General features: G+C 45.6%; 1 protein-coding gene across 1 annotated transcript in view; it reads right to left on the reverse strand.

Moving 5' to 3' along the window:
* Window positions 1-524: 524 nt before the first annotated feature.
* The window catches only part of Smyd2 (SET and MYND domain containing 2), a 47,820-nt gene continuing 22,384 nt past the window's right edge, over window positions 525-25,960 (reverse strand). Inside the window, exons 3-12 of the mRNA XM_070041507.1 lie at window positions 18,936-19,046; window positions 16,462-16,522; window positions 15,603-15,727; window positions 11,312-11,379; window positions 8,114-8,216; window positions 6,167-6,277; window positions 5,359-5,479; window positions 4,227-4,401; window positions 2,320-2,428; window positions 525-945 (exon numbers count right to left, since the gene is read on the reverse strand). Of these exons, the coding sequence (XP_069897608.1) occupies window positions 865-945; window positions 2,320-2,428; window positions 4,227-4,401; window positions 5,359-5,479; window positions 6,167-6,277; window positions 8,114-8,216; window positions 11,312-11,379; window positions 15,603-15,727; window positions 16,462-16,522; window positions 18,936-19,046 (1,065 nt within the window). The 3' untranslated portion in view covers window positions 525-864. The remainder of the gene's footprint in view (window positions 946-2,319; window positions 2,429-4,226; window positions 4,402-5,358; window positions 5,480-6,166; window positions 6,278-8,113; window positions 8,217-11,311; window positions 11,380-15,602; window positions 15,728-16,461; window positions 16,523-18,935; window positions 19,047-25,960) is intronic.

Here is a 25,960-nt window from a genome sequence, read left to right on the forward strand (position 1 = left end):
GATAGAGATCAGTGTTTGCTCACAACACTGGGTTGGTAAGGAATTTTTTTTTTCCTCCTCAAGCTTACTCTGGAGTCTTTCCAAAAAAGGAGAGCACGGCTCGGAACAATCGATGGAATGAGAGATGGAAAGTCAGCTTTCCAGAAGATGGGGGCGATGAACTGAAAGCCAGGATAAGACCGCAGATGGACACACTTCCTCCTGCCAGGTTGTTTGGCTGTTCTCCACCACTGACCTTTCTTTCCTTCTGGTACTTTCCCTCTTCTCGCTTTCTTCCTCCACTCTCCCTTGAGAGCCAGGGGGCTCACTGAATGATGCAGGCCAGGCATAACTTCCACTCAAAGCTGGCTGCCACCAACACAGACAAATCCTCCCCACAAAGCCAGGTGTGGCGGCACATACTTGTAATCCCAGCCCCTGAGAAGACCAAAGTTGGAAGGAGGCCAGCCTGGCTATCTAGTGAGATGGTCTCAAAAGTTAAAAAAGAAAAAAATCCTCACCACAGACAGAAGAAAACGCAATCGTCAAGTATATATTATATCTCTTTTATTCTCTCATCATTCAACTTTGCTCAGTTTCATCATGACAATAGGCAAGAAGGGAAAAATAATTGCATTTTAAAACTTGATCTGCCCAAATCATATAAGACATAAGAACCATGCCATTACCTCTTATAAAAATAACATAAAAGCATTCAAAATAATTTAATGTTAAGGTTGAAGATTAAGATCAACCTCAAAGTGTGCAAGGCTGAGGTGCAGAAGTATTTCATTGTGGTGAGTCTGTAGAAATGCTGGAGGCCGTACAGAAGGGGAAGTCCTCTAGTCCTCTCGGTTTCAGGGTGAAAGCCAGCACATTGCAGTTTCAGTGGCTTTCGATTTCCTGTTTGATCTCAGAAATGTATGGATGATCTTTGCCGTGAGCTACTTCCATGATTGCAAGGGCCTAGGGAGGAGAGACAAATGGCAATGAACCTTCAAGTCCGTCCCTCCCTCTCCATCTTGACCTCATGGAATCACAACTAGACCTCACAGCTTTGCGGCACAGGACACACTCAGACTTTTAGAGCCTTGTTCATCTTCAGTCTGGCTTTTGACAAACAAGGAGACAGAAACTATCTGTAACCAGCTACCATCCAGTCTCCACTGCTGAGTACAGTTTCCTACAAACCTATCCAAGTACTAGACACAATGTAGAGAAAATAACTTTGTAGCATTCTTTTCCCTACTATTCTAGATGTTTCTAGACCAGCCCACGCTTTCTAGCTGTGATCTAACTGGCTACATCTCTCTCCATCTCACTAAGACAATGAACATGTTATTATTGTAGGTGACAAACCCAATGGTTTAAACAGGAACTTCTATATTTAACTCCCATTTCTGTCCTGGCTAAGTCCTGCCCCTTCAATTTGGGATCTATAGAGCCTTATCCTGTTTTCCTGAATAACTCAATATGACACTTTGGGGATGTGGAGGATTAGGCTTCAGGCCATCTTGAAGCCCTAAAATCTGTAAACAGTCTCTTGCAGGAGTAAATCAATAGACTGACTTCTAGATAAAGAACAAGAATCAGTACTGGAGGATACTTCTAAGCTACTGTATGATGCCAGGGTCTGGGCCCGACCTCCTGACCCACGGGGCAGCTGTCCAATACCAAGGGTGAGTGCTGCCTGGGTTCTGGTCCGCCCTGGCCAGGTGTTGGGAGTCCCAGCATAAACAGGGGAGGGGGTGGAGGCTTGCAATCCAGAAAGATCTCTGTTCCAAGGCAGGACCACCATTTATACCCTAGGCCCCTTCCTTGACCCACTTGGGCCTTACTTTCTTCACCAAGGAAATCTATCTCAGTATTGTGCTAACTGTGCGGACCTATAGAGGCCCTTGATAAATGGTGCTGATTATTAAATCCACTATAGAAACTGCCAACACGCCATCCTAACACTGAGCCACAGTCCATATACCCAACTGTCTGATTCCACGGGGGTTGGGTATTGTAATTCTAAATCCTCAGGTATGAATGGAGAACTCCCCATCATGGTTTCCTGGCCCAGCCAGCTGTCTCATTTCCATGGCAATAACAGGGGAGGAGACAGGAGAGGAGCCAGCACTGGAGGGTCATCACCCTTCCCCCTGGCCAAGGGACGGGCCAGCCCAGATTCAGGCTCACTGCCTTTTCCCAGCCCTCCCCGTGGAATGCACTCCTGTATGCCACGGCCAGATGGTGGTCACCCTCTGCTCCTCAGGCCCAGGCCTCCCTGGGCATGAGGTTGCTTGCTAAGGGCTCTGGAAGCCCTTGCCTCCCAGCCTGGAATCCCAGCTGTACCTTCTTCAAGGCTTTCTCTCCGGCAGCTTTCTTCTCCAGGCCCATGTACAGCCGGCCCAGCTTCAGCCACATGGAGGCCACGTTGAGGGAGTACACAGGATAGTGCTTACTGGAAGAAGGAAAGAGGGCAGGCGGCCTTGTCAGCAGCACCCCCCCCACACACACACACACTCTGCAGGTGAGGGCGCATGACCGCGCTCTTCAAAGCAACCAGTCGTCTGCAAACACTGCCAGGTCCTGGGCAGAGCGAGGCTGGGTCAGGATGGCTTACCAGCAGACATCCCGCCCACGGTCTGTAGTTTGTGTTTGTAGTTTCTATCATTGGGGGGGGGGAGGGAGCAGGCATCAAAACTGCCGGAGAAATTCTATTTTATAAAAACCATAGCAATGTTTTATGTATAGTCCCAGTCCAGATTTTTCTATTTCAGGTACACTCAAAAGAAGGCATTAGGAAAATGCCCCTTCTATGAGGGCAGTAGTGAAGCCTCTCTCCTTCCATCAGAAAAATGGAAACACAGAGAGCTTTCTATTATACCTAGGATACAAATTGGATTTAGCCAAATTGTAAGCTCTCTGAAGGCTGTATCTTCTAGAATGTTCTCTATTGTCTGCCAAAGGGCTGTGTATATATTGTAGGATTTCTTTCTCCGCCATGATTGATGGAGTCTGCTTAGCAAAGAGCCATTTCTCTTGGAATGGGATCCAGCTTATGAGAGTGTGCATGTGTGTGTGTGGAGAGAAATGTCTGTTACAGCTAGTCTGATCTACTCTGCCTGTCCTGAAAGTCTAGCTGAATTCCTGGAGACAACATAGCGGCCTCCAGAAGGCCAGATCTGGCTCACTAAGGAAGGGTTTAGCCCAGCCAGTCCCTGCTGGAAGAGCGGCTGGGTGACACACTGTCTGTGTCTTCCTCCCTATCTCACAGAGGGACGTATGCATGAGTCTGCGAGTACTTCCCAACCCCTTCCTGGACCTCTGAGGGAAGCCTGAGATTGTCTCCAATTCAACAAAATGTTTCCCAGAGCTGGCTTCCCCTTGGGCTCCCCCTGCTGGCTATTCAGGACACAGTGGGGTAAAAGGAAGGCAGAGATGAACACAGAAACTCAAACGTGACTCAAACTATACAGTCCCCAGTCTTAAGTGAGCTTCTCAAACCCATCAGAAAAGGCACAGGATGTTGATGTTACACAGGGACTTCTAGGCCCAATTCCCCAAGATCTTATTTCATTTGGTGGGGCGGATGCTATGCATGCATAATGTCCAGGCCTTTAAGAGAGCTCCAGGGATCAGCACTATAGTCCCCACCCCAGGCCGGGGGCAAAGGGGGACAGCAGCCATCCCTCTTCAGGGCCCACATTAAGGCCTAAAAACCCCCAGGGCGAGGCCTTTCCCTTTGGCCACGATTACTACAAACTAAAATCCATCTTGGTTTACTCAAACCCCAGAAGAGAGGATTTAAATAACCACACCAGCCCACAGGTTCTAGAGTTTTCCCCCAATGCAATCTGGGGAGCAGAAGAGAAGGATGCAGTGATGAAAATGCAGGGTTCTGTGCCCACCACTTACTGATTCTTCGTGCCATTTAACCAAAAAGCAGTGGATGGGAAAGGAAGCAAACCCTTTTAATACTGGCAGCAATTAAGGGGCGTGGATACGGGCCCTGGGTGGGCTTGTCTCAGAAATGCTCTGCAAAACTCAATCTCCTTCCTGGGCTGTCCCCCTTGGGGTGGCGGAAGGAACTGGCCTGGGTCAGTAGAGTGGCCTCTGCTCTTACACCTCCACACCCAGGGATAGCAGCTGTTCCTGGCAAGTTCCAACGTGGGACAGTAGGACTACGTAGCCAATCCCCACCCCCCATCCCCTGTCCCACCCTACACCAGGAGGCCCAGAACAGCCACAGCAGTCACCTGTAGGGCTTAATGATCTTCTGTCCGTATCTCAGGGCCCCTTCCCAGTCCTGCATGTATAAGCAGACACCCATGGCCTGGTACATCATGTGTAGCATGTACACGTTGCTGTCCTCAAACACAGAGCTCATCTTCTCCTGGCTGAGCTCGCAGATCTCCAGCAGCTCGCTAGGGGGTGCTGTGGTGTCAAGGAAGTGACTAGCAGGTCCCAAGAGGAGCACAAGGAGCACCATCACCAGCTCCACCCGTACATTACAGAAGAGGAAAGGGAACTGCCATTTCCTTACAGACACAAACTAGCCCTCACCTGCTCTACCTGCTCATCCTGATATAAAACTGTTAACTAGAACCTCAAGTTCTCAGTCTTTTAATAAAACTGAAATGTTCACCCATGCAGGCTGACCGGCTTAGATGCTGGGCTGGGAAGGAAGCCCGGCCTACCACAGCAAAATTCACAGTTCTCCCTTTCTTTCCTTCTTCCCCTTCCCTCTCTCTTTCCTCCCTTTCTCTTCCTTGAAATTCTCTTAAGCTGTCAAAGAAACATTATGTGTCATTATCATTTCCATTCACTGGTTATACGTTCTTTCTACTGAGGGACAAATCCAATCCCTTTCCAAAAGCTAAGCCAATGCTCCAATGTGGTGGTTAGAAAAACATGCTGGTCACCAGCAGTGCTGGATCAAAAATCCCAGATACTGCCTTCATCAGTGATGTCCCGTGAGCAAGACACCCCTGGTACACTCCCTCGTGTGCTAGATGGCACCAGCCCCTACTCAGGACCACCCAAGGTACTTGAGGTACTTGTACTTAACAAGCAGTAATCAAAAGCAAGGCTCTTGCTGCAGTGCCTGGCCCAAAGTAAAAATGCTCAATAAACGAGGGCTTCCTAGGGATCCTTCTTCAGCCTTTTGCCACAGAAGCACCCAGCCCAAGCAGACAACCAAGGAGAAATAAGAACAAAAGACACCAACCACACGGTGAGTGTTCCTCTTCACACATTTCCCAGGAGAGCCCTTTTCCTTCACTGTACCGACACTTCACCCCATCTATCTCCTGCTCCCTCTTCCCAACTTCCTGCCACCTCGGCAGGTAGGAAAAAAAAATCTGTGGACTGTGGAGGCGGAAAGGATATACTTGTAGTGCTTGGCCCTCCGGAATTCCTCGATGACGTTGCGTGCGTATCTGACCATGTCTCGGATGGTTTCTGCCTTTGGGGGATCACTGAGTTTCCGCACTTCCACCTTGGCCTTGTCCTGAAGGAAAGGTGCGCAGGTGAGAGGTGCCACTGCAGCAAACCTCTGCAGTGATTCCTCGGCAGAGGCAGGGGCTGCCCACGCCTAAGGCCAGGTGACGAGGCCGGAACGGGAGTGATGCTAGCGGAGAATGTCCCCCTGAACAGTTCTCTTCCGTCCTTCTCTCCCTTCCCTTTCTTCTCCCTCCCCTTTCTCCTCCTTCCCTCCTTTTTTTTTTACTTGGGATTGAGTCCAGGGCCTTGAACTTGCTGGGCAAGTACACGAGGACTAATCAAGCTTCAGCCGCAGAAGTTTTATTTTTGCGACAAGCTCTTGCTAACTTTGCCCCGGTCGGTCTCAAACTTGGGATCTCACATCTTCACCTCCCAAGTAGCTGAGATTACAGATGTGTATCACCATGCCCAGCTTGGGCAGTCTTTTTTTTTTTTTTTTAAAGAAACAGGAAGTTGGCAGAATCTTCTCTTATTTGTATAGTGTTCGGGGAATACATCCCCCAGCTATCGAGAAGCAGATCTGAGCAGAGACTGGTCTAACAGGATTCTCTTTGGCTGTCTTGGTATGGAGGATTGGAAGGGTCAAAATTCCCTTCTGTAGGAGAATACATACTCTGCGAGCCAGGAGAGCTCACCTGCAGCAGCATGCTGGAGCTGAGTACAGCCCACACCGGTGGCCCCTCAGGGAACTGACCTTGTCTTTGGTGGTGCACTCCTGGCACTCGCACGTAAAGAAGTAGGAGTCTCGTAACCGGTCATTCCTGTCTTCTGTTGGGTACAGGAGGTCGATATAACTGGTAAACACCTAGGGGTCCAAGAAGGCAAAGCTTCAGTCTGTTACAGAAACAACTGCGGCCATCACGTGGCCAGGGAATATACAATGTCTTATTGGTTCTACCATCGTTAGTTTTTGTCTGGAGCACATGGGGAGGCCAGCACCCAGATATCCATCATCTCCCCACAGGGACAGCGCTGGCTGCTCAGCTCGCAGAAGCAGACACGTGTCTGCCTGAACAGACAGATTTCACAAAGCCATCAAGCTTGCCAGTGACCTCTCGCCTCATCAGGCAGGAACCAAAGCCCAGTCAAGGTCTCCCCAACCCACAGGGCAGGACGAGATATGCCACAGCTCATTCTGACCCTCCGAGGCATGGTTCTTTCCTCTTTGCAGGGCAAGTCACCTCCAAAGTATTGACTTCCCCAAACCAAGGTCACCACATTGGAGGCCTGTGAGAACTTGCAGAAACAACAGCTGACCCTGTCTTGCATGTGGCAAGAGTTAGCAGGGGATTTCTCTGAAATTATTGATGGACACAATGCAACAAGCAGGCAGTTCCAGAAGATGGCGACAAAGGCCACTTCAGGCTCATGTTCGTAGCTCAAACTAAACCTGTCCAGGAGTCAGGGGCCTGATGCATACATTCTGCCTAATTGTTTTCCTAAGCAGGCATCCTGGCACTGCAAGACCTAGACAGCCTGGTTCCAAATAGGACACCTTCATCATGAAGCATTTACAAAAAGAAAAGTCGTTTTGCTTTAGCTGTGGACTAGTTAATACCTTCCAGCATTCATCCTTTAGCATACACTCAATTACTTTTAAAATTCAAAGTATCTAAGTATGTACCTTAAAACAGCATTGCAAGTAACATGAAATTGAACCTAAAGTATGAGACATACTGTCCCTACCTCTATGGGCTGGTTAGGGATCTGCCTGAGAACACAGTGTCCCTACAGCAATTCACCAGGCAGGCTTCTCACCAAGAGAAGTCTTATAAAAAGGTCATGCACCATGCACACGACAGGAAAGAGGAGAGGGAAGCAAGCAATGGAAGCCTGGCTATCTCTACACGCCTACGTTAAAGAAAGAGGCTGGTGGATGCCTTTTGCCCAGTGGCTGCCTCTATTTCCCTATCAAGACATACATCCGACCACCTACAATACCTTCCTCAAAAGTAATCTGCAAGTATAGACACGCAAGTTGTATGATGTGAAATTCAAGTACCACTTGTGATCGTAGGGCTCTTCAGCTACTGCTGGGTGGCTTATTCTTTTTCAGACAATACTTTGGACCTTTTCCTGGGACAGTGGGGATAGGCGAGAATTTGAAAGTCACGTGTCTGAAAACGAGGGTTCGCAGAATCTAAAGAGAATCAAAATCTCCAATCTGGTCATTTTAGCTGCCTCCTTTCTCTATGCACCTCTTTAAATCTTGGCTAACGATGATGTCACTTGAACATACCCCTTGCTTGTTTCTTCTTGACTAAAGAAGGAAATGGCCAGCACTCAACAGAAGCCCCAGCCTGGGATTCCCACATAAATGCACTGGCACTGCTGACTGACACTGCATGGGCTGGCCTACATGACCTTTTTGTTGTTGGTGGTGATGATCAAGGGGCTTGAACTGGGCCAAGGCACTGTCCCTGAGCTCCTTTGCTCAAGGCTAGTTCTCTACCATTTTGAGCCACAGCACCACTTCTGGTTTTCTGGTAGTTGCTTGGAGAAAGTCTCAGGGACTTTCCTACACCTGCTGGCTTTGAACCACAATCCTCAGATCTCAGCCTCCGGAGTAGCTAGGAGTATAGGCATGCGCCACCTGCATGACCTTTTACAACAGCTTGTGCTCACGGTGTAGCACACTCACCTCTTCTCCTGGGTGGATTTCCTGCACAGCCCTTACTTCTGCCAGGGTCCCCTTGTAGGTCACAATGACATTGGGGCAACAGCTATGATTCATCAGTGCCACACTGTCGATCAGAAGAGAAGACCCATTGTTTTGAATGACATCAGAGATGGGGAAGCTATTCTTTGACAAGGATCATGTGGATATTTATATAAGCATTTTGGACCAGGTAAAATGATTTATTTAGACAGAAAGGCTGAAGGGAACCAACAAGCAACATACAAGAAGCATGCATGTCTGTAGTACCATGTACCAAATGACATTGTGGTTCTTACACTGCCTGCAGGATGGATGTTCCTCACTTCTAGCTGAGCTGGAGGAACTGAATTTTCCTAAGACTTTTTTTTTCCCTTTCTGGTGATGGGACTTGAAAGCTGGGCCTGGGCACTGTCCCTGCGCTTCTTTTGCTCAAGGCTAGCACTCTACCACTTGAGCCACAGGGCCACTTCTGGCTTTTTCTGAGTAGTTTTATTGAAGGTAAGAGTCTCAAGGACTTTTCTGCCTGGACAGGCTTCAAACCATGATCCTCAGATCTCACCTCCTGGGTAGCTAGGATTACAGGCATGAGCCACCAGTGCCTGGCTTTTGTAAGACTTTTAAAAATGCGTTAGACTTAGCTTAGACTGTGCGGATAAGTTGTTTTGCCATGCATTTATAATAGCTAACACTTTAATCACAGTAAAAAGCAAAATCCATAATTCAAAACAATATCTAAGCTAAAAGCAAAACCACATAATGAAAACAACAAACTCCACAAATATTCCTTCCTGGTAGATGCAGAACTCATATCCCAACCCCTACAGCTACTGCCACTCCACTGTACAAGCTACAAGACAAATGGCTTGTGGCTTGCGAGTGGGCTCTCTAAATGGCTCATCCCTCCCTCGTGTGCTTTCTTCAGATGTGGAGAAATGCCAGCTGCTAAGTGAGGGAGAGCTTGTGATCCCTGGAGAAGCCTGTTTGAGTCTCTCTGCACCTCAATTTCCTCATCTGGAAAATTGGGACATTATTGCTCCTGCTGCTCACTGTCTGCTTTTCAGGGACAACGAGAAGGGGAGAGGAGGGAGAGGAGGGGAGGGGGGGGGAGGGAAAGAGAGGGAGAGAGAGAGAGGAGGGGGAAGAGGGAGAAAGGGAGGGAGAGAGAGAGAGAGAGAGAGAGAGAGAGAGAGAGAGAGAGAGAGAGAGAGAGAGAGAGAGAGAGAGAGATTCGCCTATGCGAGGTGCTTTGAGCTTTCTGATTATATCAAGGTCAAAGTTCTGAGAACAGAAATTTCTAAACTACAGGGAAAGAGTGCTTGATCTCTGAAAATACTGCCTTTGAAATCACAATGCCGTATGATTTCAGCCCAAGGGGATTTTTTTCCCCCAATTAAAACTGCCCAGAAACTGGGGCTCAGGCTCCTGTGGGTACAGGTAGCCAGTGCCACCCTCCTGACCCTTGAGAGACCAGAATGCTTTTCACATTTGCCCTAAGGATATGAAAAAAAAAGGAAAAGGATTGCAAAGATGGGTAAGGATGAAGATGTTCTGCCCGGGGGGTTGTGAGGCCCCGCAGTGGCTTCTGCTCCCTCCTGCTTGCTAGAGGTCTGAGTGAATGTGTGGTGGGCCTTGTGCCTGGGACCAACAGGAGGCAGGTTCCTGGTGAGTGTTCTTATCCTTGGAGAGAGACCGTCTTCCTTGCACACATACCCCAGCTCCCTGCCAGTGAGGGCCAGGCCCCAGGACATCAGCCAAAAGGCAAGGGTGCATATTGCAGGAGATGTAGATCTCTAGCATCAACTTTTACAAGAAGGATCAAGTATTCCCTTTCTCCGTAAACTCCTGGGGAATCTCTGTAAGAAAGTGGGTGGGATGCTCTAAGGCAGTCTAAAACCACTCCTATTCCTGGATTTGTCATTTCCTGGACTCCTGCAGGAGAGCATGACACAGCCAGCACCACCTCTCCTGAGATGTCTTTTCCAATACCAAGAGCACAGACACTAGAGTTTGTTTCAGGACTGAAGTTGTAGAGCTGAGCCTTCTTCACTGGGAACGGAGGCCCTCCCTTTTCCGCTTTCCTTTTCCCCATGGCAAAAGTCTAGACGAATCTCCCCACAAATGCACCTGTCTTTGTTACAGGAATTCAAATTGCAAGATGACAACACTGGCCGCAGGGGAAAGAATATGGCTTTCAGTTACTGTGGTCCAAGTAAGCCTGCGGCAGCTGCTCAAGAGACGCAGAGGGGCTGGATGCACGGAGCCTGGCAGCTCAAAACACATACGGCAGGGGAAAGGACATGGCTGCAGCGAACAAGTGTGAATGCTGGTGAGTGCATGAGAGTTGTGCCGTGACCCCTGTGCTTGTAAGTGTGACACCCACAGCCCCTACAGTACAGTACACACTGCAGTGATTACATACTGCAGTGAACCCCCTTCCTGCTCATGGAATTCATCTCCAGTGTGGATTTCCTCGGGGTGCAGGAGGGCTTCCCTGCTCCATCTGTGAAGCAAAGGCTCCAGGCTGAGGAACTAAATCATTCTGTAAGTCCTCCCCGTTCTAACAGGAAGGGCAAGGCCACTCCTGGCAATCCACGCAAGAACTATGAAGATCTCTTATTTGTCCATGGGCTAATCAAAAACCCAGTTTCAAGGGAGACCAAGCTGAAGTAGTGAATTATTTGAGTGAAAATGTCAAAGAACAATTAGCTTCTTCTACCGAAATAGTTTTTTTGAACCAGCAGTATTCAAAAAGGAGAGTTGACAAGATGCCCATACAAGTCTCTATCAAGCCCATGGGTAATTCTTGGTTAGCAATTAAGGTCTCGGTTTGAGCAGAAGAAACCCAAAGATTTCCAGAAGCAGCGACACACAGAAAGCTCATCTCTCAGCAGGTCAGTATCTGTTCTTCTGCATACCATCAAATATCCCCTTAATAACGGTTCTCTGCCTAGCAGGACTCAACAGCAACTGTTCTCTTAACTACTGCCTTTGGATCCTTAAGTGGAGGGGAAATATTTTGAAATCTGACAGATTAAAAAGCTATCTTAATTTACTTGGAGTTTCATGCCTGCCACATGCAGATCAGTGGGTTATGTAAAAATTTTTTTTTAAAAAGAGAGAGAGCAATCAAATTACTGTTAAAAGTACAAAGGAAAGAAATGCAAGTCAAATTCAACCTACTCAGGAAATATGGCTGATCCTAAATGAGAAAGTTCTTCATCTTCAATGGTGAAGCCATTGCAGTTAACCTGTAATGAAAAAGAAAGAGGACAAAAGGTCAGCTAAAGCTTCCCTCCGGATGGAGATCATGAACTGGTCTCTTCACAATGAACTAGGGAAGATGTTCTGGTTCAGTTCCATAGGTTTAAAACGCTGTGTGTGGGGCCCTTGTATCTTTTGTTCCAACAAAATTTATTTTGAATTCTTAGGTGTAAATACAGAAGTCAACTGTAAGGGCTGAAGACCCTTTTCCTGTGGCCCACCTACCCAACAGTTCACCACAGGCCAGGAACATTACACGCCCCCATCTCTCCCCAATCTGAGGTATCTACGCCGGCATGGGTATCAGGCTACTTGGGGCCAGGATTCTTAGAGTCTAATTCTGATAATGCTACGGCTGTTTTGTGTGTGCCTGGGGCCCATTGCTGATTCCCCCTGCTTTTAAATAAAATAACCCTTAATCCAATGCCCCTACTCTGGGTAAACACAAAAGCCCTCATTCACCTATTTAATGGCTGCCTCTCCCCTTAAGAAGGGTCTGAGTGCCTGAAGCCAAAGGACTGAGGCTTTGCTTTTCATGTCTCAGCCTAATGAATGATTGGCTACTTTCTCATCTTTGAAAGAAAGAAACTGTTCATTAAAATACCAAGGGCAGCTGGAGGTATAACTCAAGTGGCAGAGCCCCTGACTAATAGTAAACATTAAGTCCTGAGTACTACCATTCCCCCCCCTCATTATGTGTACACACACACACACACACACACACAGAGCAACTCTTACTAGAGGTCTAACTTTTAGGAAATGCAGGTTGCATTCTATAAACTTGTTCTTTTTTACATTTATTGACAGACTAAAACCAGAGCATAAAAAAATCACCATGCCAAAATCTATGCCCTCTGAGATTGTTTCCTCAACACTCAGACTCTTCATGTTCTAGAGGATGAATCTGAGGTGAGAAATAAATTTTGGCTAGTCTAGAGTCTTAAAGACTAAGACCCTGCTCATCCTGCAAGGCTGCGTGACTTTCCCTCCCTCCCTCCCTTCTTCCATCCATGAGACATGGCACTGCACCCCCTCAGTGAACAGACATTTGTGAAATGAGCATTGCTGAGCACCACTGCAGCTAGGAACTGTGCTGGGAGCAGTTTCATCCACACCCAGTTTCACAGGAGAATTATGATAACAACCTGTTTTACAGATGGGGAAATGAAGCCTAGGGGAGACCATGTAAGTACGAGTGGCAGAGAAGGATCAGAATTCAGATTAGACAGTCTGACAATGAAGCCTGGCTTCATACTGCACCGTGTTTCTTCTAAGATAGATTTACTATGTCTCTAATGTGGTAATCGTACATAAAATTACTGGCAAAGGCTTGGGAATCCTGAGTATCTATTGAAGTAAGGGCTATGATAGGTTGTACATGCAGAAGGGGGAGGAGAAGAACATGGAGGAGGAAGCTGTAGCCCCAGGACCTTCTGGCCTGATGGTTCTCTGACCACAGGTCCCTGAATACCTTTTCTGCCTCCCCTTATTGCAGAAGAGGGAGTGTGTTTCTTCCTGAGTATCATTACTGCTCCTTCTGGGGAAGCAGCGATGGTGTTTAAGCCAAATTGCATAGCAATTTTCCTGCCAGCTTTCCTTCCCTTCAGAGCCATCCCCGGGGGGAAAAAAGGGAACTTACACGTTAAGAAAGATGCATGGGCCACTGTCCTCTTTTTTTAAGTCAAATCAGGCATAAATGCCTTGCTAAAGCTATTCTCATAATTAGCATTTAGACTAGATGTAGGCTGCACAGCAAAAATACACTTCCCAGCCATGCATATGTTCCGATGATTAAAACACACCTCAATGCTGTTGAACCGTGCAGTCAGCATGGCTGCCAGCTGCTGCAGGGCTGCAGGTCAGCCCCCGGCAGCCTCCTCTGGACCAGATGGAGGAAAGGGCTCAGAGGTAGATGCAAAGCTGGGTGGCATGGGGAAGACACACTTTTCCCTTGGGCTTGAGTTTTCTTTGGAGTTACAGAATGCCACTTCTTAATGCCACTTCAGAGATGAAAAGAATGATATATGTGTGTGGGGGGGGTTGTTGGTGTATGCATATGTATCCACATGCCCAGATGCTTAAACTACTTAAGTCAATTCTTCAGATTTCTACTACCACTTAAATCATCATCTCAGGATACTCAAGAAAACATGATGGAAATCCAGAACAATGAAAGTCCAGAAGGCTTTCCATCACTTCTATTTCCACGTTCATAATTTCAAACCACTATTCCTGTCACAAAGAACAGTAATTATTTTCCAAATGGGACAGTCACATAATTGAAGTATATCAACATAAAGTCTATGAAAGAATTCATGAACTGTTAACAGTGGTTCCCTTAAGGGTTGAAGTGAGCAGAAGAAAGGAAAAAATTCTTTACCTTTTTCTTCTTAGTTTGGTTTTAGTTGTGTTTTTTCTTGGGAGGGGGGTGTGATTGCACTGAGATCTGAACTCAGCTTCACACTTGCTCAGTTTTTCAGGTTGGCTGGCATTCTGCCATGTGAACTATGCTTCCAGCTAAGCTTTTTGCTGGTTATTTTTTGAAATAAAGTCTAGCAGATTTTTCTGCTCAGCCTCGCCATTAGCTAGGATTATAGGTGTGAACTACTGGCACCCAGCAGTATTTTTTTTAAGTTAGTCCTTTGTAAAAAAAATCCATGAAATTATCCAGTGGAGGGGAAAAAATATTCCACAATTCAGAAAACAACCACCTGTGAACTGGAATCTTTTTTTTTTTTTGTCCGTCGTGGGGCTTGAACTCTGGGTCTGGGTGCTGTCCCTCAGCTCTTCAGCTCAAGGCTAGCACTCTACCACTTGAGCCACAGCACCACTTCTGGTTTTTTGGTGGTTAAGTGGACATAAGAGTCTCACGGACTTTCCTGCCCAGGCTGGCTTTGAACCGCGATCCTCAGGTCTCAGCCTCCTGAGTAGCTAGGATTACAAGCGTGAGCCACCGGCGCCCAGCTGGAATCTTTAATATATACACATAAACTTTCCTATCACACACTTTCTTCCTCCGGTAAAACCCCCCATCCCAGCAATCATTGAAACTAAGTTATATAGAAGCTATGTAACCTTCCACCATCCACCAATGACAAAATTCATCTAAGCAAATTCCTTCTTACCCCTTCCCTTCCTTCCTTTGGGTGTTTAAAAGAACCCTATAATAGATAATTTACATAGAAACCTCTGTCTGTTATCTCTGATTAGTTCCTTGGGATTGACTACAGGAAATGGAAGGACAGGGTCCGAGGGTACACTGGTGATGTGCATTGCCTTCTATTTTACGACAGAAAATGTAAGTAGTCCCTAGCTTTTAAATACTTCTAGAGACCATATGTTCTAGCACTGAAGAGAACACAGCAATCTGCACCCATACATGAGTATTCCAGTCCTTCCCTCTCTGAGATGTCCTTCAACAAGATGGAAAATGCTTGGAGAGGAACATGCTTGAGTAGTTGAGAGAAAGGGATCTAAGGTGTCAAGTAGGGCTGAGAAGGACAATCCCAGAAATAAGAGGAAGGCTGTGCACCCCACTGAGTCCTGACTGGCATCCTTTCCCCTTGTCCTAACTGTGCCCTAACTTAACCTTTCCCATGGTACATTATAGAGGCCAATTAGTAATCACTTCCAAGTGGTTCTTTTTTACAAGATCCTTTAATTAATTAATTAATTTTTATACATGACTTTCAAAAACCCAGGCTCTTTAGGACTCCTGAGCAGCCATCAGGAAAGACTTCAGGGCCAAGGCCCATCAGGGCTTCCCCTTGTCCTTTTCAGATATCAGACAGAGATTCTCCCTCAGAGTACCTACAAATTCTCTGCTGTTATCGGCTCAGCCTTATTAGGAGGAGCAACTCAGAGAAGGGCATCTTCTACCAGGGTGCAGGATTTCAGAGAGGAAAAGTGAAATTCAATTGAAAACTTCATTTGGTTGTTTTGCTGCAAAGAGTTGAACTCATGGGTGCCTGAGAACCAGGGCACACTGGCAGCTCCTTTGTTTCCATGAAAACTGGGAGGAAAATAAATACCCTCCTCTCTAGCTCTCTTCGAGGGTTAGCCCAGAGAGGACCTTCATCTGCCCAGGTCACCTAGCAAGGTTTGTGATCATGTAGCTGTCATCCTTTGTCTTTTCCTGAGGACATGCTCAGCGGAGGGGCTGAGGGAGAGAAAGGCTAAAGCCTTATCTGACACTGACTGGCATTCTTACCTGTGCGAAGAGCACTATAAGGCTGCTGTGGCTGGGGAATTCGAGGTGCTTAGAGTAGAACTGATGAAGGGCAGCAATGTCACTCTGAATCAAATCTTTCTTCTCATTGTCTAGCTTATCCAGATCTATGGATAAAAGATCCATTATTCTCCCTGTAGAAAACACTCAATTGCCAACTTCATCTGTTTCTTTCATAAATGGCCCGGAGGAGCAGGGAGGAAAAAAATCCAGCACGTGGAATCCCACAGAACATGTTTTCCCTATCACCTGGCTAACCTAATAAATGTTGGAAAAAGAACAGCACGCTCTTTCTCTTCTCCCTTCCTCCAACAGAGGGTACCCATGACATGAAATGTCATGTGGTCATTAGCAGTGAGGTCAGGAATGAAGAGGTAGTGATCGCTAACCAGTCACAGAATGGTCAAACTCCCCCCCTCTCCCCCTTGGCCTTGGGATCTGTGTCATGATCAAGCAACTGGACACCCCTGATTTAATGTCTTTCCGTAGGGACATCAGCTGTTTCCAAGACTGCAATTCAGCAAAGATCCAAAAATATTCAGCATGTAAGGGAGCCAGCAGACAGGACTCAGGGTGCAGTCATTCATCTTGTGAGGTCCTACCAGCTCTTAATCACTTCCTAATAAACCTGTCAACTCAAGAGGGGGAAAAAAGAAAAGTATTTTTCATGAAACAGATTGACCCCCCCCCAAAGAAAGTATTTTTCAAAATAGCATACAAGTCCAAATAACACCATCCTTCCTCTAAGTGAATAAATGATCCTTTCCCTTTCTTCACCTTGCCTAATCCACCTTAAATTTGTGACTAAAGAAACTGCCCGGCTGGTCACAGAAAGACTTACGTGATTCAAACTCCTTCACAGCTAACAGTTTCTCCGAAGGTGTTCTTTCTGGGTAGATTTTCTAGTAATTGGGGAAGAAATCACAAAGACAGAGATGTTAACAACTGGTCTGAAAGGAAGTGCTTTTGCTTTCACGTCCACATGAAGAAGGCGACAGTTTTCAAGGAAGAAAGCTACCCAAGGAGTCTACCACCCCAGGCTCTGAGAATGCCCAACATTCCAAGCACAGAGCTCTTTGAAAAGGCTTTTCAAAGTGTCCACCGCATTTCTGACATCCTGAGAATACTAGGCACACAGTAGGCTCAGAAATGCTTATTATGGGAGAGAACGGGCCAGAAAACAACTTTTTTTAGGGTCCTTACTTAAAAGGATCAAATCTACAGACAAACCATCCTATTTATTGTTTCTCCTTCTAAAAAGGAACAAAATCCAACCCCCCATCCATTTTACACTTCCTTTAAGCATAGGCTAAAATGATCTCAAATTCCGTGTTTCAAAAAGAACACTTTTGGTTGTGTCTGTGAGCCCAGATTCACTTTAAACGTGTTGCTGGCTTTGTTCTAGACGCCCCAAGAGGAGCTAACAATAGTAAACCTGCTAGGCTTTGAGAACATGAATAAACTTGGTGTTGACAAGAGTTCAAACACAGAGCTCAGGAGCTGGCCCAAGGCCTCGTCTTTGTAATCTGGCTATTCAATTTGGGGATACAGGTGGTCTCGCAGGGTGTTCTCACCTCCCTAGTTAACATGTTAAGCTTCCCCTTGGTAGTTTGGTAGCCTGTCTCCCCTAATCCTTTGCAAGCTCCTGGAATACAAATGGTCTGGTTTTTTAATCACCAAGTCCTATAGAGATGAAAAGATGGCTAGGTAACTTGTCATTTAATAGACTATTTAGTAGTGTAGTAATTATAATAAAAGTTGAATGAAACGAGTGTAAACTCATCATAGCATTCAGACTACCCTTCCTGGGGTCAGAAATCTTTCAATCATTCTTTTGTAGAGCAGAAATCTTCCATTCATGGAATGGAAGATTAATAAGTCTTCTTGCCCAGGGAAGCATTTCATTCAGGAAAGCTCACCAGTTCCTTCTGAATTCCTGTTAAGAATTCTACCAATAACACCAGTAAGGCAGGGGAAATGAAGAGCCAGAAATTTTTGGTCTCCTGATCCTCAAATGTGCACAATTTGATACCTTTAATGGCTACTCACCCAGATATCTCATCCAGTCACACCATCCCTCTGTATCCTTCCCTCCCCCCCAACTAACTGCTGTGCATAAACTCAAAACTAACTTCTTATTAAGGATCCAAAAGTTAACCCCCTACAAGGAAGAATGATGCTGATCTTTTAGTGTGTGTGACTCCACCATAACCCTTGAATGGCTCTGATTACACTGAGTTGAATATTCGAATTAGTTCCATTTATTTATTTATTTTAGCAGCACCTGACCCAGTCTGAACACAGTAGGATGATGATCTCAGAATCTGAGAATGTTCTACTCTTGTTTATATACCCAGCATCCTACTTTGGTCCGGGGACAAGTACATAGTAAATCATTACATCATGCTCAAGTTTCAGAAAACAGACCCATTTGAGCCGGGTAGGTGCTGGGAGGTGTAAGGAAGATAGAGGTGGATAAAGCTCTCACAGGAAGGTATTTAAAGCACAGAGGCTTGCCACCAGTGTCTCCACCCACACGGTAAAAACTCCGTGGATTGATGCTTTCTGAGCATCCACAGCCTACTTCAGAGGCCCACAAGTGTCTTCATATTCTGAGAGATTAGCAGGATCCCGTTCTCATGCAACTAACCATGAAGAACTGACCAAGCAAGGGGGAAAAAAAAAACAGTTGGTTTTTGAAGAAGACTGCTGATGATGGATAACCTGTCCACCTGGGGATCTGTCTTCTTTCCCCTTAGCCTCTTCCCCAGCCATCTGCCTCTGTTTCTACTTCTACTCTTTTCTCTTAGTATTTGCTATCACCCTGGCTGTTCCCTCTGCTTCCTTGCCTGTCCCTGCACAACAAGGGAGTAAAGAGACAGAAAGAATACCATACAGCGAAGGGGATAAAGTAGATCTCTATGTTAGGAAGAAAGAAGATAAAATCTCCAAGCTTCTCAGAGTAACCTGGCCCTCTAATTTTCTTTTAAAAATCAAATTTCTTATGCTGTGTAGTTATGTTTATCTTTTTTATGTACACTGACTAAAAAACAAACAAAACATTGCATTTAACAATAGTCATGTCTATGTTCTTGGTCTGGGGTAAGCCACATCCTACTGGCATAAGGGAGACAAAAACAAAAAACAAGTTTTTGCACAGAGTGCTACTTCACCCCATCTGCCAGGATGTGACGGGAAATGGAGCCCAAGAAAGTTTACCAAGAGGTGAACATTTGTTATTTAGATGTCAGTTCTGATATGTAAAGAAAATGAAATGGCCTTGACCTTGCCAATTGAACACTTCCGTTTCCTCACCTGTTTGGCCAGAATCCTTGCTGTTAGTCTTACAGTCTCCGAGGGGGTCCAGTTCTCCCCCAAAACCACCATTGGCGAACACTCCAGCTTGTGCATGGGCCAGTCTTCTTTCTGGGAAGATTTTTTTTAAAAACTTAACAAATACAAACACACAGTAGAAGAAAGTACCGGAAAAGAGGATGTAGTTAAGTGCCCCTTAGTTAAGGTCAAGGGAAGTATGTTTCTTTTTGGAAAATGCTAAGACACTCACAAAAGCTAGAGGTTACTATCTTTTCAGAGATGCAGGACTGTGTAACCTTTACTCGGGTTTGGACGTGGTGGTTGAGATGAGAAAATGTGCTTTGTGTTTTTGCAGCAAGCACCACATGTCTTTCTGCAGACCCTCATTATTCCACACAACATGTACACCTTCCCATTATCTGGGCAGGCTGTCAGAAGGGGGGCTAGGGATCGAGCTCTGGCCACTGATCTGGCTCTGCTCTCGGTACAGTCCCGCTCTGGCTCTGTTCTCACGTCAGGGCAAATAACTGATAGGTGGCTTGTCCCCTTTTCCTGGTGATAAAAAAAAAAAGAAAGAAAGAAAAGAGCAAACACAATGAGGGCTTTGTCAAGGGCCCTCAAAGTGTCTGATAAAGGCGACTATGGAAAATATAGAAATATGGACTGCTCAGCTTCATTTGATTACAGCCCCCTCCCCCTCCCCGAGCCCTATTTCTTTCTTCCCCTTGTCTTGGAGCTTTCCTTCCCTGGATGGACAGGTAGAGGGTGTGATCTCATTGCTGGGATGGGGATAGTGGAGGCAGGAGGATACAGGTGTGTTAAGACAAAAGAAGAAAGTGCTCTGAGCACTGAGGACGCAAATGAGGATGCCAGCGCTGGTTAGTGATGGGGGTATAGCGTAGGATGACTCTGAAACTGATTGGGGGGGCGGGTCACAAAGGTCATCACAGGCTTTGATTTTTAAAAAATCTGATGAGATGAGAGTTGCTAAGTGGATTCAAGAGAAAAAAAAATGGAAGGATGGAAGGCCCAAAGAAGTGGGTGAAGGTTTACAGGGATCTAGGGTTGAGGGGATTACATTATAGATGCTATAATTACTCTGATGGAGCCCTTCAGACATGGCAAGCCCATTCTTACGGATGCTCAGGCCAGAAACTCAAGAGTCACTCTGGACACTGTGCTCACTCACACACCAAGTCCAATTCTCTGGTGATCCTGCCCTTGGCTACCCTGATTTTACTACCAAGACTACTGCCACGGCCTGACCCCCACACATGGCTCAAGAGAGCAGTCAGAAGGATCCAGTCCTAGAACTCGGAGGAGGAAAAAAATGGTGACATCCTCAAGATGATGTGTGAAGCCACCGATGACAGGAGCTCCCCACTTCTCCAGCCTGGCATCTCCCTCCATGCTCTCCCCAGCCATGGCAGTGTCCTTGCTGCAACTCGAGCACGTGACCTTGACCTTGCTGCAAGACCTTTTGTCCTTAAATGACTTCTTGTGTGTTGCAATCTTCCTTCCCTGTGGCTCTCTCCCTCCTCCGGCTCTCTAATGTCATCCTTCAAGCCACCTGCCATGACCACCCTGCCCACAATGCTCCTCCACACCATCTTCCTTTCTCTTGCTCTCTGCTGCTTCTCAGTACGTCTCACCATGAGGTGACATATGCAACAGTCTTCTGGCTTAGTATCTGTGTCCATGTTCCACACACACACACACACACACACACACACACACACACACACACACACACACACATACACACACACACACACACACACTCTCATACATCATTAAAAAGGAAGAACTCAGTCTGTTGTGTGCACGGCTGTCATTCCAGGGCACCTATACTGTGTCTGACATTTCCTGGGCCTTCAGCAGACTCGTTGAGAGAATGACGCTATCTTCCTGCCCTGCTTCCTCCACTCCCATCACAAGAAGGAAAGGCACACAGTAGCACGAATGATTTAGTGCCATACTTGGCACAACCCCCCGTGGCTCAAGTTCTATGCCAAGATGTATCACAGAGTTAAATAACACCATGCCAAATATAACTGAGAGCAGGGAGAGAAAGAAATGACAAGATATGCCCAAGGGAGCAGAGGATCTGTTTTTAGCCAAAGCTGAAAACGAGAGCACGGTGAGGAGGCATTGGGACGGGAACAGGAAGGTCCAGCTCCCCAAGATACGTGGCTTCCTTCCCAGCAGCAACACCAAGAGGCCTGGGTCACTGAACGGACCAGGCCCTATGGGGCCCAAAACAGAGGGGCGGTGAACACATCTCTGTCCTCATGGGTCTTTAAGCTACTGGTTATCCTCAAGCTACTGGTGCTGCTTTGCTATTTACCAACAACAATAAACTCTTGGGAGACTGGACGATAGTAGTTAAATAATATTTATTAATACTATCTATTAATCTAATGCAGCTTTAGTTGATATGAACATAATATGTAACACTGACATTTACCATGCAAATGTCATGGAAGGGAAGGGGCTCACACTTCAGCGAATGCTCTGAAGATCAGGAGAAGATCAGCAGCGGGTGTCTGGGGGAAGGGGCATTCTTATCCAGCTCCGCAGCGAAGAGCTATGACATACCCGCCAGCCTCTTAATCCCTCTGCACCTGTCTCCTTAGCTGTAAATAACATGATCCCTAAGTTACTTAACAGGTCCAGAATTCTGAGTCTTTGAGTTTACACCTTCTGACAGTGATGCTCAGACCACAAAGCCTGAAGACTACCAACAATCGTATGACTTTTAAATTAGGATAACCAGGCATTCATGCAAATATAAAGGGTCTTGTGAAGATGCAGTAAGCTAACCTACAAAATGCAATTAAAACACTGCCTGGTATACAGCACAGGATCAACAAACCTCAGTAATTTTTTATTTACTGGTTCACACAGTCGTTCAACAAGTGCCTCCACTGAGCCTAAAGGCAGGAATGGAGGACAAAGTCTGACTTTAAACAGATTATGAGCACATTAAGAGCACAAGGTTAAAAGTAAGAGCACCTATAATTAGATACAGCCCCCACACAGCAGTTAAACCACAGTGCTAGATAAATTCTAGCTAATATAGAATTGTGTAAATTACACCACGGGGGATATAGTATACAGTAGGATAGCAATGTCTCATTTTCATTTGTGATGAAAATAATATATGGATGAGGGGAAGAAGGAAAGAGCTGTATCATAAATGCACTTCTCAGCTCTATTATTAGAAAAGAAAATAAAGAGGGAACCATTTGGTAGAAATATCAGATATGTTTAAAAAAAAAAAAACAAAAACCAAACAACAAACACTGGATCGTTTTATCAGGTGGGATGCAACCCAGAGCCTCATACATGCTAACCAAATGCTCCACCACTGAGACAGTCCACCCCAATCCCCATGTGAGCATATTTTGATTCCATCTCTTCTATCATAATGAGGATCCATAGATCTCAGAGGAGATACTAAGGCAGCTTGTCCAAATTTTGCCCATAAGAAACTATGAACACCCATCCTAGGCAATTTTTTAAAAACAAAAACAAAACACAGGCACAGCAGATGAATGAGAATCTATCTTGCTAATTAATACTTTGGGTTTTTTTTTTAATTGGTAGTTTCATTGTACACAGACTCTGCAACTCTTTTTATCTGATGTATAAATGTATAAATGAATATGTACGTTTATTTAAATATATCATCTTTTCAAATTTATTTTTATTATCTTTAAGTAGTTATACACAGGAATTGCCACTCAACAAAGCAATTTATAAATATAATGCACCTTGATCAATGCACCCCTTTCAAAGTTCTCCCCCCTACTTCCCTCCCCTCCCAAATCTCCCTCAACTTTCTAAATTTTGTAGGATATTATGCACTGTATTTTATGACTGCTCCCTACCTCCTTTCTTTGTATTCTCTATGATTTTTTAAATAATTCTTAAGTTTTTTCTAAAACTGTTTTTCTTCAAAATTCAAGCAATCACTCCTGCCAGTGCAATCCTTATAAAACCATATATATAATAGGATCTGTCTTCTAGAAAAAATAGCACACATATACATGTACAGAAAGATTCAGACAGACATGTACCAATGCAGATGATTTACTAGTAATTTTCTCTCAGGGAATAAGATTTTCATTCTGTTCTTCCTTTAGACTGTTCTTTCTGACTTTTCTATAATGAGCACAGATTGTTGGTGTGATAAAACATAAGCAATCCAATCTATTTAAATTAAGACAGAGCTTTTTTGGGGGGGGTTTCTGCTGGTTCTCTTTTTAAACATCTGACTCACTTTCAGCCACGATAGTGCTGTGCATGACTGATTTTTGTGTGTGAACAGAAATGTTTGAAGATACACAAAGAGTTATGACATTGCTTCCTGGTACACTAGCATTTCCAACTCTGGAAGGAGAGAAATTATTGTGGCCCCTTTTTTTTCTGTTGAGCAGAGGCTATTCGGTCTTCCTGGCTAAGGTGGTAAGATCCATTATGAAATGCTCTTTTCTAGCTCTAGCACTGGTGTTTCTACAGTCCTAATAGAGCTTTCAGAGCTCAGGGTCTACCACCTACACATGTGTATATGCAATTTCCTAAAATGTGGAATTGCAAGAAAATGCCACAGGACTTGTGCTTTGCACATCTGTTACCTCCAAGAGGAGAAATGGGAAAAGGAGTCCGGAAGACACTGACAATTTTGCGGGAAAAGGACCATGTGTTGAACTACCCTGGCTCCCTGGCACAGGAGCTTTGCTTTCTATTCATAACAAAGAAGCAATGGATGTACTCTGTCATTCATACACACACTTCTTCCTCCCCGTGACATTGAGCAATCAGACAAATGAGTAGCCCAGGTTTAGGATGCTTCACCTGACTGAGTGAAGACATCACAGTGAGCTCAGCGAGGAATGAACCAAGGACTCTTGTCCCATTCACCAGTTACCTTGAACAATGACAAGGTTCTACAAAAGCACTGATTAAACATATCTGACACTTCAGGTCTATAAAATACATAACAAATGCCTAGATCTATCTTTCACTACATCTTTCACTACACGCTCTCCACATGTGCTTTAAAAACAACAACAATGCTATCACAACAGGCCCCTCTCTACTTTCAGAAGCATACTTATAACCTGTCACTCCCACAGTGTGGCTTTTTTTCTCTACACTTGAGGTCAAGAACTATCCATCAGACAGTTTGACCACACAATGACGATTTCTCTACATAAAAACTTATTTCTAAAACTGCTCTCCTTGAATATGTCGCGCTGCAATTTAAAGAAGTCTGAGTGAATGAATAGTAGATTTGGTTTTCTGGGCCAATTTATAAAAGTAAACATAGTTCATTAAAACACACAGCTTGTGAAGTCACAAGCCTAACTAAAAAGGAGTTTCTTTGCCTTTTATATTTCATCCTATCACCTTCTCATGCAGCATCAATTAAAATCTTTCCTCTGGCACCATCCCACTGAGCCAAGTGAACTAAGAGGGAAGAAAACAGAACGAGACAGACCAACTGTAGCAAATAAGGTACAATCCTAACACACTGAAGACAGAGAGGGGAGGAGGGAGAACACATACGGCAAGAAGACCAGAGAGCAATGGACCTTCACACTCATGTGAGGTTCTGGACCAAGACACCAGCATCGGATAGGGCCCTTCCCGTTCACATCCATAAAAGTGCCTTTTATTTCTCTGATACATCCTCACAGGGGACCTCCAGGACTCACAAGCCTACTGCTGTCCAGTGGGAGAGGGCTTCTACCAGTGTCAAGGGTCACCCTGATTCTGCCATTGTTGACCTAGGGCAGGTCACTCAACCACTTCACACTACATTCTTATCTACTGGCAGGATGAACTAGTCTGGTGCTAATCCCACCGCCGGCAGAATACAAGTGGGTGGTGCCTTCCTTTGAGGCCCAGCCAATGAAACCCAGGCAATGAGCAGTAGTGCCAGGCTTTCTTCAATGGGGAATCTATTACCTTCCTTGTCGCTGCTCTTATTTGTGCCACATCTTATCCTTCAGAACCTCCACGCTAAGCTCATCCAAGCATCCCCGTGTGTGGAACCCTGAACACATTCTTAATCCGATTCCTTCCTAAAGGAAGGTCCTATATTAATGAAATGGTTCTTAGTTACTCAGAGTTCAGACTCCTTGTACAACAAGTCTAACTCACCCAAGATATGCCATTAGTACCCTTGAGTTCTTAGAAGCCCACCTTTCTCTTAGGCCAGAAAACAAGCTCCTTAAAATTATAAGTATACTATTGTCTTTATTCTTCATAGAAAGCTAAGCTTCCGTCCAGAATTTGTAAAATTCCACTTTACTGTCTAGAGCCCTTGAACTGCCCTCCAGTTCCAGCTGCTTAAATTGTATTAAGCCCTATGCCCAGACTACTTATTTAATACACTGCCCTACACCTATTTAGTTCTTTAGGACAAAAGACTGAAAAACTCTTAACAGCTCTTAGCTTCTTCCCTCAGCAATAGGAGAAGAAAGAAAACCGAAACTTAAGGTGGATGCAGCACATGGCCTGGAGAAACAAGAGCTGTGTCATCACTTGCCACCTAGAGGGGACACTGGTCACTAGATACTCAGAGAGAGGAAAACAGAGCCAGGCGTGAAGTGCTCCCAATGCGGGGTCCATGGTCCTGGAACTAAGTGAGAGACCAGTAGTGAAAACTCACCATGAGGTGGCCTGCTACCTCTGAACATTACTGTCTCCCTAAGTCGTGGGGGTCCTCCCCACCAAGCAACTGTCTTATTACAGAGTGAGCACCCGACCCCTCTGGCTTCAGGGGCAGACCATGCAGACAGTCCAAAGTGCTCACTGTAAAGCAACCAGCAGGCATTGTGGCACATGCGGGTTGTGAGGCATTGGTTATGTGAGCCTCCCCAAAGAATGGCCTCCTTGGTCACATGCTCACAGAGCAGGTGTCTTGAGTCTATGGACCAGCTAATACCTTGGGAGCCATAATGGCACCTTATGATCCCAACTTGGGCCATGCTGATTCATCACGCACTGAGACC

Source organism: Dipodomys merriami, unplaced genomic scaffold, assembly GCF_024711535.1.
Source record: "Dipodomys merriami isolate MVZ:Mamm:240054 unplaced genomic scaffold, mDipMer1.0.p SCAF_31, whole genome shotgun sequence".
Classification (NCBI taxonomy): Eukaryota; Metazoa; Chordata; class Mammalia; order Rodentia; family Heteromyidae; genus Dipodomys; species Dipodomys merriami.